General features: G+C 42.5%; 1 protein-coding gene across 1 annotated transcript in view; it reads right to left on the reverse strand.

Moving 5' to 3' along the window:
- Window positions 1–16,341, reverse strand: part of PI4K2A (phosphatidylinositol 4-kinase type 2 alpha) — a 31,510-nt gene continuing 15,169 nt past the window's right edge. Inside the window, exons 5-9 of the mRNA XM_077878087.1 lie at window positions 11,403–11,464; window positions 9,637–9,736; window positions 8,821–8,954; window positions 8,260–8,319; window positions 1–2,458 (exon numbers count right to left, since the gene is read on the reverse strand). Of these exons, the coding sequence (XP_077734213.1) occupies window positions 2,297–2,458; window positions 8,260–8,319; window positions 8,821–8,954; window positions 9,637–9,736; window positions 11,403–11,464 (518 nt within the window). The 3' untranslated portion in view covers window positions 1–2,296. The remainder of the gene's footprint in view (window positions 2,459–8,259; window positions 8,320–8,820; window positions 8,955–9,636; window positions 9,737–11,402; window positions 11,465–16,341) is intronic.

Consider the following 16,341-nt stretch of genomic DNA (forward strand, 5'->3'; position numbering starts at 1 on the left):
TCAGAATTGGACTTGTTATTCATACATTTGCATTGATTTAAATACATTACATACAAGTTCTACAGTGCGTTGGCAGAACAACACAGGCAGCAACACTCTCCCAGCCCAGCCTCACCTCCCTGACACGAGAACAGGGCCTCGGGCTGGCAGAGGGCTGGGCTGTCCCATGAGTACCACCCAGAAGCCTGCCCTGGCACTTTGGGCCCCCGGCTCTCCCCGAGTCCACATTCAAGGCAACCTGAGTACAGACTTCAAGGAGAATGGAAACATGCCAGGAAAGGATGCCCCACACTCTTGCCAGGATTGGGACCAGCCCCCTCGTACACTGAACCCAATCTCCTTCTCATCACAGGGCTGGTCTGGATGAGGGCAATGTGCAGATCTACTTGGCTGGAGGAAGCAACCAGCTTCCTCTAAGACTGCTTAGGCTCTCTTGACACCCAGATGAGACACTTTACCAACAGGTTTATGTAGAGAGGTCTTGGAGAGCTAAACACACCATGGTACCCCCTCTGGCCTCTGGAAGCCTTGCTGCCCCTGCAGTCTGGGGGCAGGCACTGTCACAAACATGGTCCCCAAGGCCAGATTCCAGGTCGGTCGAATGAGATTGTCAGGGCTAAGAGCTGTGTCTTTGTCCACCAGGCATGCATATCCAGCTCCCAGAGATTCTTACTGTCAGCTGGAGGGAATCCCAGCACAAGCTGGCTCCTGGAGCTAGGATGCAAAGGTACCAGCTTGGCCCAGCTGACAAGAGGGCTGTACATCTCCGCTCTGCCTCCTGGGCAGCGGGAGCTGGGCAAGCAGAGGGCACACAGCCATAGTCCTCGCTCCCTTTCTTTGGTTGTTTTTCAAACCTTCGAGATAGTTTCTTTCCAAGGTTGATTGACCAATTGCAGGATGCCAGAATCTTGAAGTGTCTAGCAGCGTAGAACTGCCGCTTAGCCACAGATGGCACCCTCTTTACTCCCTCTTGAGGCCATTCTTTGCTTTGGTGTAGAAAGGGCTTGGACACCTGGGAAGGGGGACAGCTGAGGGAAGAGACATGGAAACAGGAAGATGCACACTGAGCTGGGCAGGCACTGAGGGACAGTTTGAAGGCCTTTCTCCTCCGGGCGCTGCCTTTCTCAAGAACCCATGGAACAACTGGCCTGGAACAAGAAGTCAGGGAGCAAAGGGAAGTTGCCAACTAGGAAGAGAATACGAGTCCAGTAACCTCCACCAAGCAGCAGCAGTACCATAAAAAGAAGTGCAGGGACCTAATATCCTGTCCTCTTATGAGCTGAGATGCACCTCACTGAGACCCACTCCAGAACCCAGAACTGAACCCCTAAGTCAAAAGTGCTGAGAAAAAAAAAAAATCTAACAACAGAACAAATTAGAGGACTGGTGGAGTTGTATCACAAGACTCAGGAATCAAGGCTGGGATAAATTTACCCACAGACCAATTACAGCTCCCAGCATGCCCTTAGGCCAAAAGGGATTGCTTCTGCATGCTGGGGCGGCTGTTTCCTCCCTCTTGCCATTGCCTGTATGATGGGCAACTACAAGCCTGGCCTAGGGAACCTGCATCCCTACCAGAGCAGAGAGCAGAGCTGATCTCTATGACCATCTGCAGAACCACTGAGAGTTCTGGAGCAAAAGCGTCCCCACTGTGAGACTGGGCTGGGAGGCTTTCAGTCAGCCTATTGCACTGGTGGAAGAAGGGGAAGAAAAACTGGCAAAAACCCAAAGGAAAGATGCGGCTCTGTCTGTCCCAATTGGTGAGTCCCCCAGTCGCCCTCTGAATCACGCAGCCGCCTTGGTCCACGAGAGTAAGGAACTGTGAGGCACGTGAGTGTCTGGGTCCATGCAAATTTAGGTCTGGATCAGAGCTTTCTGACCTGAGAGGATCTGGGATTCTGCCTGGCTTTTGCTACTAATATTTAAATTCGTATTTGTGTGTTCATTTTCTGATGCAGAATATAATGAGGAATTGCCACAGAGCAGGATGTCAGGGAGGGAAGGGGATGTCCCAGCCTGCCCCCAGGGGACGCTGGGAGATGCTCCTTCCAGGGCCTCTGGACTATTCCCACGGAGGCTCCAGCCCTCCCTAGTACTCAAAAGGGTCCAATAGCACACACTGTCCATCTGATTGTGCTTCTCCCTGTGTTTGGGAAAGCACTGAGGGGGTGGCAAGCAGAGAAGAAGGGCTCTTAAGGGCACTGCTCTCCACCGGCTTCTCTGGCTTCTCCTGCAACCCACTCCCCAGGCTTCCTCCCAGCCCAAGTTTCAAACATGTCTTTGTCTGCCTCTCGGGCTACCACCACGAAAAGAAGGGCTTCCGACTCTGAAAGCTCTGTGTGTAGGACTCGCTAGAAGATCGCTGGTGGGATCGAGCCGTCTCGACAATCACGGGTGGCATCTGGACAAGGTGCAGGGGACTCTTGTTGTCTTTCAGGGCCTGGGTCAGATTTAGAATCTGCAGCAGGAAAAATAAGATCAGTTTGGGAATGACCAAGGCATCCTGGTCTGCCTCTGAAGGAAGACCTGCTGACAGAGTACTTCCATAAATCAATACAAAAATAAATACATTAATGGAAAATTATGCAAATAGAGTATTTCCAAAAGTAGAAAAATAAAGGAGCAAAACACAGAATATGGAGACCACTACCACTCCGGTCATTTAAAAAAAGAAAATTAAAACCAAAACTCCCATTTTTTGCCATTCCCCTTAAAAGAATACAGAAGCAGCAGCAGCAGCCTCAAATCTGGGAAACAGTTCAGAGAGTCAGGCTCTGGGGCCAGACCCTGGGCCAGTTTTTCCAAAACACAAGTGGATGATAAAGGCTTAAAAGTGAACAGGCCCTCTGACTCAGCAATTCTGTTTGTAGGAACTAAAGAAACAATCATGGGTATGCACAAAACACTTAGTTTCAACTAATACAGGGAAGTATTGTTTATAACAGTGAAAATGTATAAATACCCAAGAGTATGGGATCAGTTCATAATCTAAGGAATAAGAAACAGTGATTAAAAGATTTATTTTATTGGAGTGGAAAGTTGATCACGATGTCATTAGAACAGGATAGAGACTGTAGCCAGGATTATAATGTGACTCCACCTTTATTTTCTGAAATTCTTTCTTCCTATCTACCTATCTATAGAGAAACAAATTCTGGAAGTGGCAGTGATTATCTCTGGGTCGAGAAATTATAGGTGTTTTTTTTTTTAAAGATTTTATTTATTTATTCATGAGAGACAAAAAGAGAGAGGCAGAGACACAGGCAGAGGGAGAAGCAGGCTCCATGCAGGGAGCCTAATGTGGGACTCGATTCTGGGTCTCCAGGATCACGCCCTGAGCCAAAGGCAGGCGCCAAACTGCAAAGCCACCCAGGCATCCTTTATAGGTGATTTTTATTTGCTCATTGTTGATCCTTATTTTCTGATTTTCCTACATTTTGAAAAGAGTCAAATATTTCATTTGGGTTCTCCCTCTAATGCTGTGTCTTTATCATTGTTTTCTAAACTTATGGAAAAGGTAAAAAAAATAGTACAGAGAATTCCTGTACACCACTCAGTTTCTCCTAATTTTATTTTATTTTAAATAGGTTTAGTTTTTTTATTTTTTAAAGATTTTATTTATTCATGAGAGACACACAGAGAGAGAGAGAATGGCAGAGACACAGAGGAGAAGCAGGCTCCATGCAGGGAGCCCGACATGGGACTCGATCCCGGGTCTCCAGGATCAGGCCCGGGGCTGAAGGCAGGTGCTAAACCGTTGAGCCACCCAGGCTGCCCCAGTTTCTCCTAATTTTAAATTTTCATGTAATTATGGTATATTTACAAGAACTAAGAAAATAACATTGCAAACATTACTATTAACCAAACTCGACTTAATTCGGCTTTCATTACTTTTCCAGTACCATTCTTTTTCTATTTCAGGATCCCACTCAGGATACCACACTGCATTTGGCTTTTTTTTTTTTTTTTTTTTAAAGATTTTATTTATTTATTTATTCATGAGACACACACACAGAGAGAGAGAGAGAGAGAGAGAGAGAGAGAGAGGCAGAGACACAGACAGAGGGAGAAGCAGGCTCCACACAGGGAGCCCGATGTGGGATTAGATCCCGGGTCTCCAGGATCAGGTCCTGGGCTGCAGGCGGCGCTAAACCGCTGGGCCACCCGGGCTGCCCCATGCATTTGGCTTTTTACCAACTTTTGTTCATACTTTACAGAGATTTCAGAAATGTGCTCATGGGAGGGTACGTGGATGGCTCAGTTAACCATCTGCTTTTGGCTCAGGTCATGATCCGAGGACCCTCCCTCTCCCCAGCTTGTGCTCTCTTACTCTCACTCTCTTTCTCAAATAATAAATAAAATCCTACAAAAAAAAAAAAAAAAAAAGAAATGTGTTCATGGGAACATGTTCATCAAAATAAGAATCACCACCATTATCTATTCTGACAAGACAGTACAAAAATGGAAGTTGTCCTATGATGGCCTTCCTTCTTTATAAAACACAGTTTCTTTTTTTTTTTAAGATTTTATTTTTGAAAAAAAAAAAAAAAAAAAAAGATTTTATTTTTGAGTAATCTCTATACCCAACGTGAGGCTCAAACTCAAACCCCAAGATCAAGAGTCACATGCTCTACCGACTGAGCCAGCCAGCCCATGAACTGCCTTTATTTAAACTGCACAATACTAAAAAAAATTAAAAAATAAAATAAAATAAAATGAAAATAAAAATTAAAAAACTGCATAGTACTGAAGATTTTCACGGCCAGGCCACAGACACAGGGGAGGGTAAGCACGGCTGCACCCTCAAATCAAGGAGACACACAGCCCTCAAGCCATAAATATTCCTGGTCTGCAAATGCTGCTCATGAAGAGGCAGAGATACACCTGAAACAGAGGTGAGAAGTGAGAACTGGATCCTACCAGTAACTTTTTTTTTCACTTGTTTTGGTACCTGTCAGCATCCTCTACTGCTTCAAAGACCACTGAACCTGAACTCAGGGTAGAGAATGAAAAGGAGGTTCAGATGGAATTGGAGTGAATTGGGCAGAGACTACCCAATTCAAGAGAGAGGATTTTAAACCTGCTCTGGCTGGTTCTTCCTGAGCTTCCTTTGGTTCTTTGGGTTAGAAGCTGCCTCTGAAGGAGTTGGGGTAAAATGTCAAATTATCTACAACTTACTTTCAAAAGATCTGGCCAAAAATAAAATATATCAATCTATCTAGGGAGAGACAAATTACACAGGTATTTTATTTTTTTAAAGATTTTATTTATCCATGATAGACATGAATAAATAGAGAGATAGAGAGAGAGAGAGAGGCGCAAAGACACAGGCAGAGGGAGAAGCAGGCTCCATGCCGGAAGCCTGACGTGGGACTCGATCCCGGGACCCCAGGATCGCGCCCTGAGTCAAAGGCAGGTGCCAAACCGCTGAGCCACCCAGGGATCTCCTACACAGGTATTTAAAAAAATTTTTTTTTTTTTTTTTTTTTTTATGATAGTCACACAGAGAGAGAGGCAGAGACACAGGCAGAGACACAGGCAGAGGGAGAAGCAGGCTCCATGCACCGGGAGCCCGACATGGGATTCGATCCCGGGTCTCCAGGATCGCGCCCTGGGCCAAAGGCAGGCGCCAAACCGCTGCGCCACCCAGGGATCCCCTACACAGGTATTTTAAAGAGAGAAAATATATAGGGATATACAGAGATAGATATTATTCCAATAGATAATCTACAGAGATACGAGGAAACAGATATAAAGCAAGTGTGGCTAAGTGTAATAATTGGTGAATCAGGGAAAGATCCTACTCTTTACTGAGGTTTGAAATTTTTCAAATTAAAAAGTTGATGAAAAACTGATAGCAGGCACATAATGCGAAAGAATCAACACTGTCTTTGAACAGGCCATTTAAAGAGGCTTGACCTCAGACCCTACACTCTAACACCTGGTGTGAAGATTTTATGGTGAGCGACAACTTCTGTCCCCCAACTCTGTGTCTCTAGGAGCTCCTGACTCTTCCCCTCTGGCTCAGAGCCCTCACACAGGCACTCTGTGATGACAGCTGAGGCAGGTAAAGGATTGTGACCCCCTTTCCCTGTGGTGTGGCCGACCTCTGGAAGGCAAAAGCTCATTTTGCCACGGGATGTGACTGGTGAGCAAGTGAAGATGTGACTAATATACTGGCCTCCTACATGCTGAAAGGAGCTGGATGCTTATGAAACCTTATGGGGTCCAGAGGCAGCCACTCTAGGCTGTAAGAGGCCAAAAGGCTCTCAAAGGACATTAGGTGCACAAAACAGAAGAAAGAGAAAAACTGCACTTCCTCCTTTTTGCCACTCTAGACAACGGCCCTAACTGGAGCAGATGAAAGGAGGATGGCTAGGGTTGTGGGCAAGGGATGGAGTTGGGAAGGTTTGAGGGAAGAGAGTATACCACAGGCACAGAGGCACAGCCTACATAAACTTGAGAAGTTCATTCCTTTAGGCTGGGTTCCCTAATACCACAGTACATCAAGTGGCTTTTAAGGTTTCCAAAAATTCTGCCAGCTTAACTGTGCCCTTACACTACTCGGGAAATGTAGGAAGACCAAGTTACTGGTACGCAGGCAGCTCTAACTGCAGCTCTTAAAACCTCTGTACATCCCATTTCCAAGGAAATATGGACTCAGTAACCCCAAGAGTTGCTCTCACCAGAAGCCTTTACCTAAATGGTAAGAAGACATAAATGCATAATTACAACTAGAAAGATCTTGTCCTTTAAAGATGTGACAAGCTGCCTTTTCTCTATACATAATCATAAAACAGCTAATGCTTATCGAGAATTTCAATCAAGCACTACTCCAAATCATTTATCTCATAATAACTCTATGGTGTAGGTGCTGTTATTACTCCCATGTTACCAATGGAGAAACTAAAGGAAGGAAAGACTAAGTAATTTCTCCAAGACCTCACAGCCAATAAGTGACAGAGCCAGGATTCAAACACAGGCACCAAGACCAGGGTGTGCCCCTTAACTGTTAGGCCATCCCATATCTCTTTATCTTTTTTTAAAAGATTTTATTTATTTATTTATTTATTTATTTATTTATTTATTTATTTATTTATTTATTTATTTATTTGACAGAGAGAGAGATAGAGAGAGAGAGAACATGCACACACACAAGCAGGGGGAGCGGCAAGCAGAGGGAGAGGGAGAAGCAGGCTCCTCGCTGAGCAGGAAGCCTGATGCAGAGCTCTTCACAACCTGAGCCAAAGGTAGACACCCAACTGACTGAGTCACCCAGGCGCCCCCATCCCAAATCTCTTTAAAGTGATAAGAACGTCAGTGCCCTTTAAGAGTTTTAAAATGGCAGCCCTGGTGGCGCAGGGGTTTAGCACCACCTGCAGCCCGGGGCGTGATCCTGGAGACCCTGGATCGAGTCCCACGTCGGGCTCTCTGTATGATGCCAGCTTCTCCCTCTGCCCTTTTTTTTTTTTTAATTTATTTATGATAGTCAGAGAGAGAGAGAGAGAGAGGCGCAGAGACATAAGCAGAGGGAGAAGCAGGCTCCATGCACCAGGAGCCAAACTGCTGAGCCACCCAGGGATCCCAAAAAAAGAGTTTTAAAACAACTTTTCAGGCATAGTCTTTACTAATTTGGAAGATCAGCAATGCCCTAGGGGTTTCCTTAGCTCTCTTTGAAGGTAAAATGGAGAGAGAAGAAATAATATGACTTATAACCATTACAAAAATTATAACCACAGCCAATATATATGAGTGCTAACTATGTACTATGTAGGTAATTGTTTTAACTAAACACTTGATATGCATTATCTTATGTAATCCTCTGGCCAGCTCTGCAAAGTGTTATTATTGTCACACTTTATAAACAAGGATACAGAGGCTCTTGCCCAAGATCGCAGAGCTTACAAGTAGTGAAGAGGTCTGACTCCAGAGGCTAGCTCTTAACCACCAAGGCATATGGCCTGCCTTGAACAACTTGAGGACAGTGGACCCTGGGTCAATTTACCAATGAACTACCCAACACCTGGCACAAAGCTGAGCACACAGTAAATCCTCACCAAGCACTGGATACCATGGAAGAGATGGGAAATTGGAAAGGGCTACCTTTCCTCTCCCATGTGCTAAGACAGAGTCATAAATAAGCATGGCATAAACTCAAAGGCTATATACAACACAAGCTTTACACATTTACTCAACACGAGCATACAACCCTCCCAGAGAGATCCCAAGAATGACACCAGGAGGAAGTCCCAGGCTTACCTGTCCCCGCATGACAGCAATCTGCTTGTGGAACTGGCCCCTGTCAAAACCAGGATCTTTCTGCAAAAGGGCAGGAGATGGAACCTGCATGAACCCCTCAGAATTCTTTTTCATTTTCTTCCCCCAAATAGAAACCTTCTAATAAAGAAAACTTACATAAGACTTACGAGGCTTAGTGAAGTTAACTACCACCCCAAGAACTGTTTCACAGACAGGGAAAGAGAGAACAAGTAAGTATCTTGTCCTAAGTCTCATTATTAACTCTAAAGAACTCCAGGCTCTAGTGCTCCATTTGAAAAGGGAGAGCTCTGCAGATACACCACAGCCCCATGACATGCAGGATAAACCCATGGTGATTCATCACAGATGTCAATTTTTTTCAAACCAACCCAAGCTAGGTCTTTGCTGTCCACATGTGGGAATCTTGCTTGCTCTTCATTGGCCAACACAAGTCAGAAGAGTGTTAGCCATTCTCTCTTGGCTTGTATCAGGACCCATTAGAAAAGCCATTAGAAATTCCTTCTTCCATATGGTTATAAGGTTGAGGATCCCAGGGCTAACCTTGAAGAGTTCATATAGGTCCTCCTCCAAGTCCTTGACAAAGTTAGGGTCCGATATCTTTGGAAGAATCAGATCTTTGATCTCCTGAGAGAACGGAACTTTTGCCTGGGGCAACCAGGCCCAGTAAAAGGGATCTGAAAAGAGGAAAAAACACAAAGCAAAGCTGCCCATCTATGTCCTCCACCTTCAGAGCACTGCAAAAGGCAGAACACCCCTCTCACATGATATACAACAGGAAAGAAAATTACAAGGGCTGTTAACCCTATGGCTATAGAGTAATTGGAGGAATTAGGATTTAAACCTAGGACTGCCGAATCCTAGATCTCTTTCCAGACATGACATGACCTTCCAGTGACTTGCAAGGAGACACTGAAAAGACAGACTGATACTGCAAAGGAGTTAGTGACCCCCAACTTGTATTGCTCTCTTTTTCCAAGAGTTTCTCATTATAACAGGGCAGGGGCTGACTTCCAGGATGTCAACAAGGAATATAGAACACTAACAATGGCTTATATTTAGAAACCCAAATAGAATAAATTATAATAAGACAGTCCTCAGAAAGGAGAAATATGCAAACACAGATGAGAAAATTCAACTGTGTGCTTGTAATAGGAAAAATATAAGGTAAAAATGACAATAATAGCTTGTATTTTGCAGTACTTGCCATATGCCAGCTACTGTGCTAAATGCATGAGCTGCTTTATTCCATGAATTCTTAGAACAATCCTGTGGTAGAGTTATTATTATCTTCATTGCATAGATGAGAAACTGAGAGTGAGCAAGAAAAGAGCCAGACCACAGTGGTCTCAGACTTACATGCCCTCCAGGAGTCAGGATGTTTCAGGGGGAAAGCCAGACCATTGTCTATGGCAGCCACCTTGATAACTGGCTCCTTCACCACCACCCAGTCTGTGTCCTGAAGAGCAAGGAAAGACTAAATATCTAGAGTCTCACCTGTCTCATGCCCTTTAAAGTAGTAGCAAAGCACCCCACCTCAACCCCCTCAGGCACCAATCCTTATTCAACCTCTGAACTGGTTTTCATAGTTACCTAAACTTAGTATTTTTTTTTTTAAATTGGAGTTCAATTTGCCAACATATAGCATATCACCCAGTGCTCATCCCATCAAGTGCCCCCCCTCAGTGCCCGTCACCCAGTCACCTCAACCCTCCACCCACCTCCCTTTCACACTACCCCTTGTTCATTTCCCAGAGTTAGGAGTCTCTCATGTTCTGTCATTCTCACTGATATTTTAAACTTAGTACATTTATGGCACCTTGGCCTTGGCCTATTCAAGGTTCTAAGACTCCCTTATCTTAGAAAAGGTACACTTCCCCAGGAGTTGCCACAGTCCTTGGTAAGAAGGAAACTGACAATAACAAAGGTACCTCTAAGCCTTTCCTCCTAGGGAAAGGCAGTGAGAGTCCTGAGAGTATGAACAAGAAAAAGAAAAATCAAATTCAGCCAGCTAAGGTCCTTGACCAGATGCTACTTCACTGGTGACCATATTTTCCCATGACATGACGGAGCCATGGAAGGTAACAGCTGGTTGCTCTTGCACAAGAGAGTCTCTTGCCATTTCAGTGATAAGGGACAAGGTCAATTGCAAAGAGTGGGGCAGGGTACCCACGACAGTCTGCCACCCTCATGACTATATATTTGGCTCCATGCTTCAGGTTCACAGGTGCCATCACAGAAACAGGGGTATGGGTCAAGGATACCTGCATCAGAATCCCCTAGGATATCTTATTAAAAGTCTGGAATCCTGAGTTTTACCCTAGAGCTAGTGAGGGAAAGGCCTGAAGAATCTGTACTATTTTTAATAAGCTCTTCAGGTGATTCAGACGTACAAAATTTGAGAACCACTATTAGAGAAGTAAAAACACTATGAGAATGTGTTAACTAACTTTACTGTGGTAAATACTTTGCAAAATATACATTAAAGTCACCACATTGCACATCTTAAAACTGCACACGGTTGTATGTCAATTATATTTAAATAAAGCAGGACAAAAAACACTCACTATAAATAAAAGTCAATCTCACTCTCCTATTCTAGGTAGCATTCCCACTAATTTTTTTAAATGTGCAGACTGAGCAGAAATACAGAAGCATGGTGGAGTACGCAAGCAATGAAAAAGTATGGAAAGCTGCAGGAACCAGCTTCTTCTAAACTGATATTCTGTGGAACTGTCTGTGGAACTATTAGGAGAAAAATATTCTTAAAAAGTTTAGAAATCACTGGGCCAAATAAAATTAAATAGGTTCATCTAATGAACTACTTTTCAGACCTTTACAATGGTACTATGCAAGTGTATCTCCAAGAAAGGCATAAAATATGTGATATAGCCCAAAGATATTTGAACTTTCCTTCATTCTATCTTTATTAACATCACTCAAGATATTGCTTAAAAAACAGATGATAACTCTATCAAATATTAACTTATCAATTTTAAACACATGTGCTATCCTGATTCTCTTGAACCTATGTTACCTAATCTCTGATTATTATGTTTCTGTATTATGCATACATACTACCTCATCCTTCATCCTCTTCTTCGAGACAGAGATCAACCACTTACCCGAGAGCTAGAACTATCCATTGGACAGTCATATTTAATCAGCCAGTTGTCATTGCCTCGATCTGTGAACAGAAACATGAAGTTAGGAAAAACTGGGGTGACTTTCACTTTCAGTATGAGGGATTTCATATTTTGGGCACTTGGACCTATCATTCTACTGAGAACTAGAAAAAACTGCTAAAAATTTTTTTTTAAATCTCTTGAAGGTACTGGAGATTTTAACAAGACCATTAAGAGTGTCTTAACGTGTCTTCCAGGTCCAACACTTCGGATTGCTTGCCAAGTACAGACATCTTCTTCTACATGGGATTTATATTAGCATCCAGGCCTCCAAATATTTCTACCATTTTTGATATATAATATCTGACAATCAAAAATAACCAGATATAGGGACGCCTGGGTGGCTCAGTGGTTGAGAGTCTGCCTTTGGCTCAGGGCATGATCCCAGAGTCCCAGGATCGAGTCCCATATTGGGCTCCCTGCATGGAGCCTGCTTCTCCCTCTGCCTGTCTCTACCTCTTTCTGTGTCTCTCATGAATAAATAAATAAAATCTATCTATCTATCTATCCATCTATCTATACATACACACACACACATATATATACATAAACAGGTATATAAAGAGACACAATGACATAAATAAAAACAAAGAAAACATAAAAGTAAAATAAATCTACAGGGACTTCGAACAATGAAAATACAGACACTAAAATATGCAAGATAAAATCCTTAATATGTTTAAGAAGATAAAAGGCAAGATTAAGAATATTAGCAGAAAATAAGAATTCACAAAAAAGAATCAAATAGAAATTTAACAACTGAAAAATATGGTTACCAAATTGAGAACTTCATGGGCAGCCTGGGTGGTTCAGCGGTTTAGCGCCACCTTCAGCCCAGGGCATGATCCTGGAGACTCGGGATTGAGTCCCACATCAGGCTCCCTGCATGGCACCTGCTTCTCCCTGTGCCTGTCTCTCTGCCTGCCTCTCTCTCTCTCTCTCTCTCTCTCTCTCTGTCTCTCATGAATAAATAAGATCTTTAAAACAAAAACAAAAACAAATTGAGAACTCCAATAGATGAGCTTAACAATAGATTGTGCCAAAGACAGAAGTAATGATCTGAAAGACAGTCACACACAAAAAAACCAGAATGAAGCACCCAGGAAAAAATGTGTTACTAACAACATGTGATTGGATTCTTAAGAAGGAATGAAGAAAAAAAAAATGAGCAGAAGTAATTATTTAAAGAGAGAATAGGGGGATCCCCGGGTGGCTCAGCGGTTTGGCGCCTGCCTTTGGCCCAGGGTGATCCTGGAGACCTGGGATTGAGTCCCACATCAGGTTCCCTGCATGGACCCTGCTTCTCCCTCTACCTGTGTCTCTGCCACCTCTCTCTCTGTGTCTCTCATGAATAATTAGATAAAATCTTTTTTTTTTTTAATTTTTATTTATTTATGATAGTCACACACAGAGAGAGAGAGGCAGAGACATAGGCAGAGGGAGAAGCAGGCTCCATGCACCGGGAGCCCAACGTGGGATTCGATCCCGGGTCTCCAGGATCGCGCCCTGGGCCAAAGGCAGGTGCCAAACCGCTGCGCCACCCAGGGATCCCAAATCTTAAAAAAAAAAATAAAATAAAGAGAGAATAGGGATGCCTGGCTGCCTCATCAAAAGAGCCATGCTACTCTTGATCTTAGGATTGTGAGCTCTAGCCCTACAGTGGGTGTGGAGATTACTTAAGTAGATAACTTTTAAATAAATAAAATAAAGAGATAATAGCTGAGAATTTTCCAAAAGTGACAAAAGGTTTCAAACTATTGATTCAAGGAAAACTATGAATCCCTAATAGGATATATACAAAGAAAACTACACCAAGCGTATGGCAGTAAAAATTTTGAAAACCAACTACAGGGAAAATCTCAAAGGAGCTAGAGAAAAAGAGATTACCTTCAAAGAAACAATAATACAGGAAGAAATGACTGGGCATGGAGCCTGCTTGGGATTCTCTCTCCCCCTCTCCTTCTGTCCCCCGACCCTCACTCACATGCTCTCAAAAAAAAAAAAAAACCCAAAAAACAGACAGACTTCATCATGCAGAAATAGAAAATCTGAATAGATCTATAACCAGTAAGAAGATTGAATCTGTAATGAAAAATCTCCCAACCAATAGCCCTGGACCATCACTTCACTGATGAATTCTACCAAACACTTGAAGAAGAACTACCACCAATCCTCCTCAAACTTCTCAGAAGTTTGAGGAGGAGGGAACATTCTAAACTCATTCTATGAGAGCAGCCTTACTTTGACATCAATGCTAGACAAAGACACTACAAGAAAATGATAGACCAACATCCCTTATAAATAATGCTGCAAAAATCCTCAACAAAATACTAGCAAATGGAATTTAGCAGTATATTAAAAGGATTATGGGGTGCCTGGGTGCCTCAGTCAGTTAAGTGTCTGCCTTTGGCTCAGGTCATGATCGCAGAGTCTCAGGATCAAGCCCTTCATCAGGCTCCCTGCTCAGCTGGGAGTCTGTTTCTCCCTCTTCCTCTGCAACTCTCCTCCACTTGTGTTCTCTCTCAAATAAGTAAATAAAATCTTAAAAAAAAAAAAAAGGATTATATACCATGACCAAGTGGGATTTATTACTGCAAAGTAAATATGGTTCAACATATGAAAACTGATTAATGCGATATACCACATTAGCAGAATGAAGGGAAAAAACACACATGATCATCTCAATTGATGTAGAAAAAGCATTTGACAAAATTCAACATCCTTTTTTAAAAATTATTTATTTTTTTAGAGAGATAGTGCATGTGTGCAAGTGGAGGGGCAGAGGGAGAGGGAGAAAGACAATTTTAAGCAGGCTCCACACCCAGTGCAGAGCTGGAAGAGGAGCTCAATCTCACAACCCTGAAATCATGACCTGAGCCAAAACCAAGAGCTGGATGCATAACTAACTGAGCTACCCAGGTGCCCCTCAATATCCTTTCATAAGAACACTGGAATAGAAGGAAACTACCTCAACATAATAAAAGTCATATGTGAAAAACCCACAATAAACATCATACTCAATGGTGAAAGACCAAAAGCTTTTTCTCTAAGATCTAGAACAAGGCAAAAATGCCTGCTTTCAACATTTCTATTCAACATGTTACTGGAAGACCACAGCAGTTATGCAAGAAAAGGAAATAAAAGGCATCCAAGTTTGAAAGAAAGAGGTAAAATTATCTTTGGTTGCAGATGATATGGTTTTATATGTAGAAAACCCTAAAGATGCCATACAAAAAAAAAGAGAATAAACTCAGCAAAGCATCAGAATACAAAGTCAACGCACAAAAATAATTTTTATTTCTTTTTTTTTTAAGTTTTATTTATTTATTCATGATAGACATAGAGGCAGAGACACAGGCAGAGGGAGAAGCAGGCTCCATGCGGGAAGCCCGACGTGGGACTCGATCCCGGGACTCCAGGATCACGCCCTGGGCCAAAGGCAGGTGCCAACCCACTGAGCCACCCAGGGATCCCTAATTTTTATTTCTTTCGCTAACAACAAACAATCCAAAAAGCAAATTAAGAAAACAATTCCATTAGCATCAAAAAGCATAAAATCCTTAGGAATTAATTTAACCAAAGAGATAAAAGACTTGTAAATAAAAACTACATTGCTCAAAGAAATTAAAGACATAAATAAATGGAAAGACCTCCTATGTTCATAGACTGGAAGATTCAATATTGTTAAGATGTCAATACTACTCAAAGCTATCTACAGATTTAATGCAATTCCTATCAAAATCCCAATGATGTTTTTCATAGAAATAGAAAAACCCATCCTAAAATTCCTATGGAATCTCAAGGGACACCAAATAAACAAAACAATCCAGAAAGAGAAGAACAAAGCTGGAGGACTCATACTTTCTCCAAAACTTCCAAATTTATTATAAAACTATACTTACTACAGCGGTGCCTGGGTGGCTCAATCAGTTGGATGTCCAACTCTTGGTTTCAGCTCAGGATGTGATCTCGGGGTTGTGAGATTGAGCCCCATGTCAGGCTCTGTGCTGGGTATGGAGGCTGCTTAGGATTCTCTCTTCCCTTCTCCCTCTACCCCCACTGACTTACACACGAATGCACTCTCTCTCTCTTAAACAAAACTATACTTACTACAAAGCTATAGTAATCAAAATAGTGTGGTACTAGCATAAAGGCAGACATATAGATGAATGGAATACAATACATTCTAGACATAAACTTTTGCATATATGGTCAAATGGTTTTCAACAAGAGTGACAAGATACTTCAACAGGGAAGACAGTCTTCAACAGATGGTACTGGGAAAACTGGATATCCACATACAGAAAATGAAGTTGGACCCTTATCTCACACCATATACAAAAATGAACTCAAAACGGATCCATGACCTAAATCTAAGACTGAAAACTATGAAACTCTTAAGACAAAAACATAGGGCAAAAGCTTCATGGCATCCAATTTGGCAATAATTTCTTATCTATAACACCAAAGGTACAGACAATAAATAAAAAAATAGACAACCTGGACTTTATGAAAATTTTAAAAATTGCATCAGAAGATGCTATCAGGGCAGCCCCGGTGGCTTAGCGGTTTAGTGCCACCTTAGGCCTGGGGCGTGATCCTGGAGACTTGGGATCTGCATCGGGCTCCCTGAATGGAACCTGCTTCTCCCTCTGCCTGTGTCTCTGCCTCTCTTTCTCTCTGTGTCTCTCACGAATAAATAAATAAAATCTTTAAAAAAAAAAAAAAGAAGAAGAAGAAGAATATGCTATCAACAGAATAAAAAGGCACCCCACAAAATGGGAGGAAATATTTGCAAATCATGTATTTGATAAGGAATATCCAGAATATGTAAAAAAAAAAAAAAGTCCTACAAATCAATAACAAAAGGAGTTGAAAA

The sequence above is a fragment of the Canis aureus genome, chromosome 29, assembly GCF_053574225.1.
Source record: "Canis aureus isolate CA01 chromosome 29, VMU_Caureus_v.1.0, whole genome shotgun sequence".
NCBI classification, from domain to species: domain Eukaryota; kingdom Metazoa; phylum Chordata; class Mammalia; order Carnivora; family Canidae; genus Canis; species Canis aureus.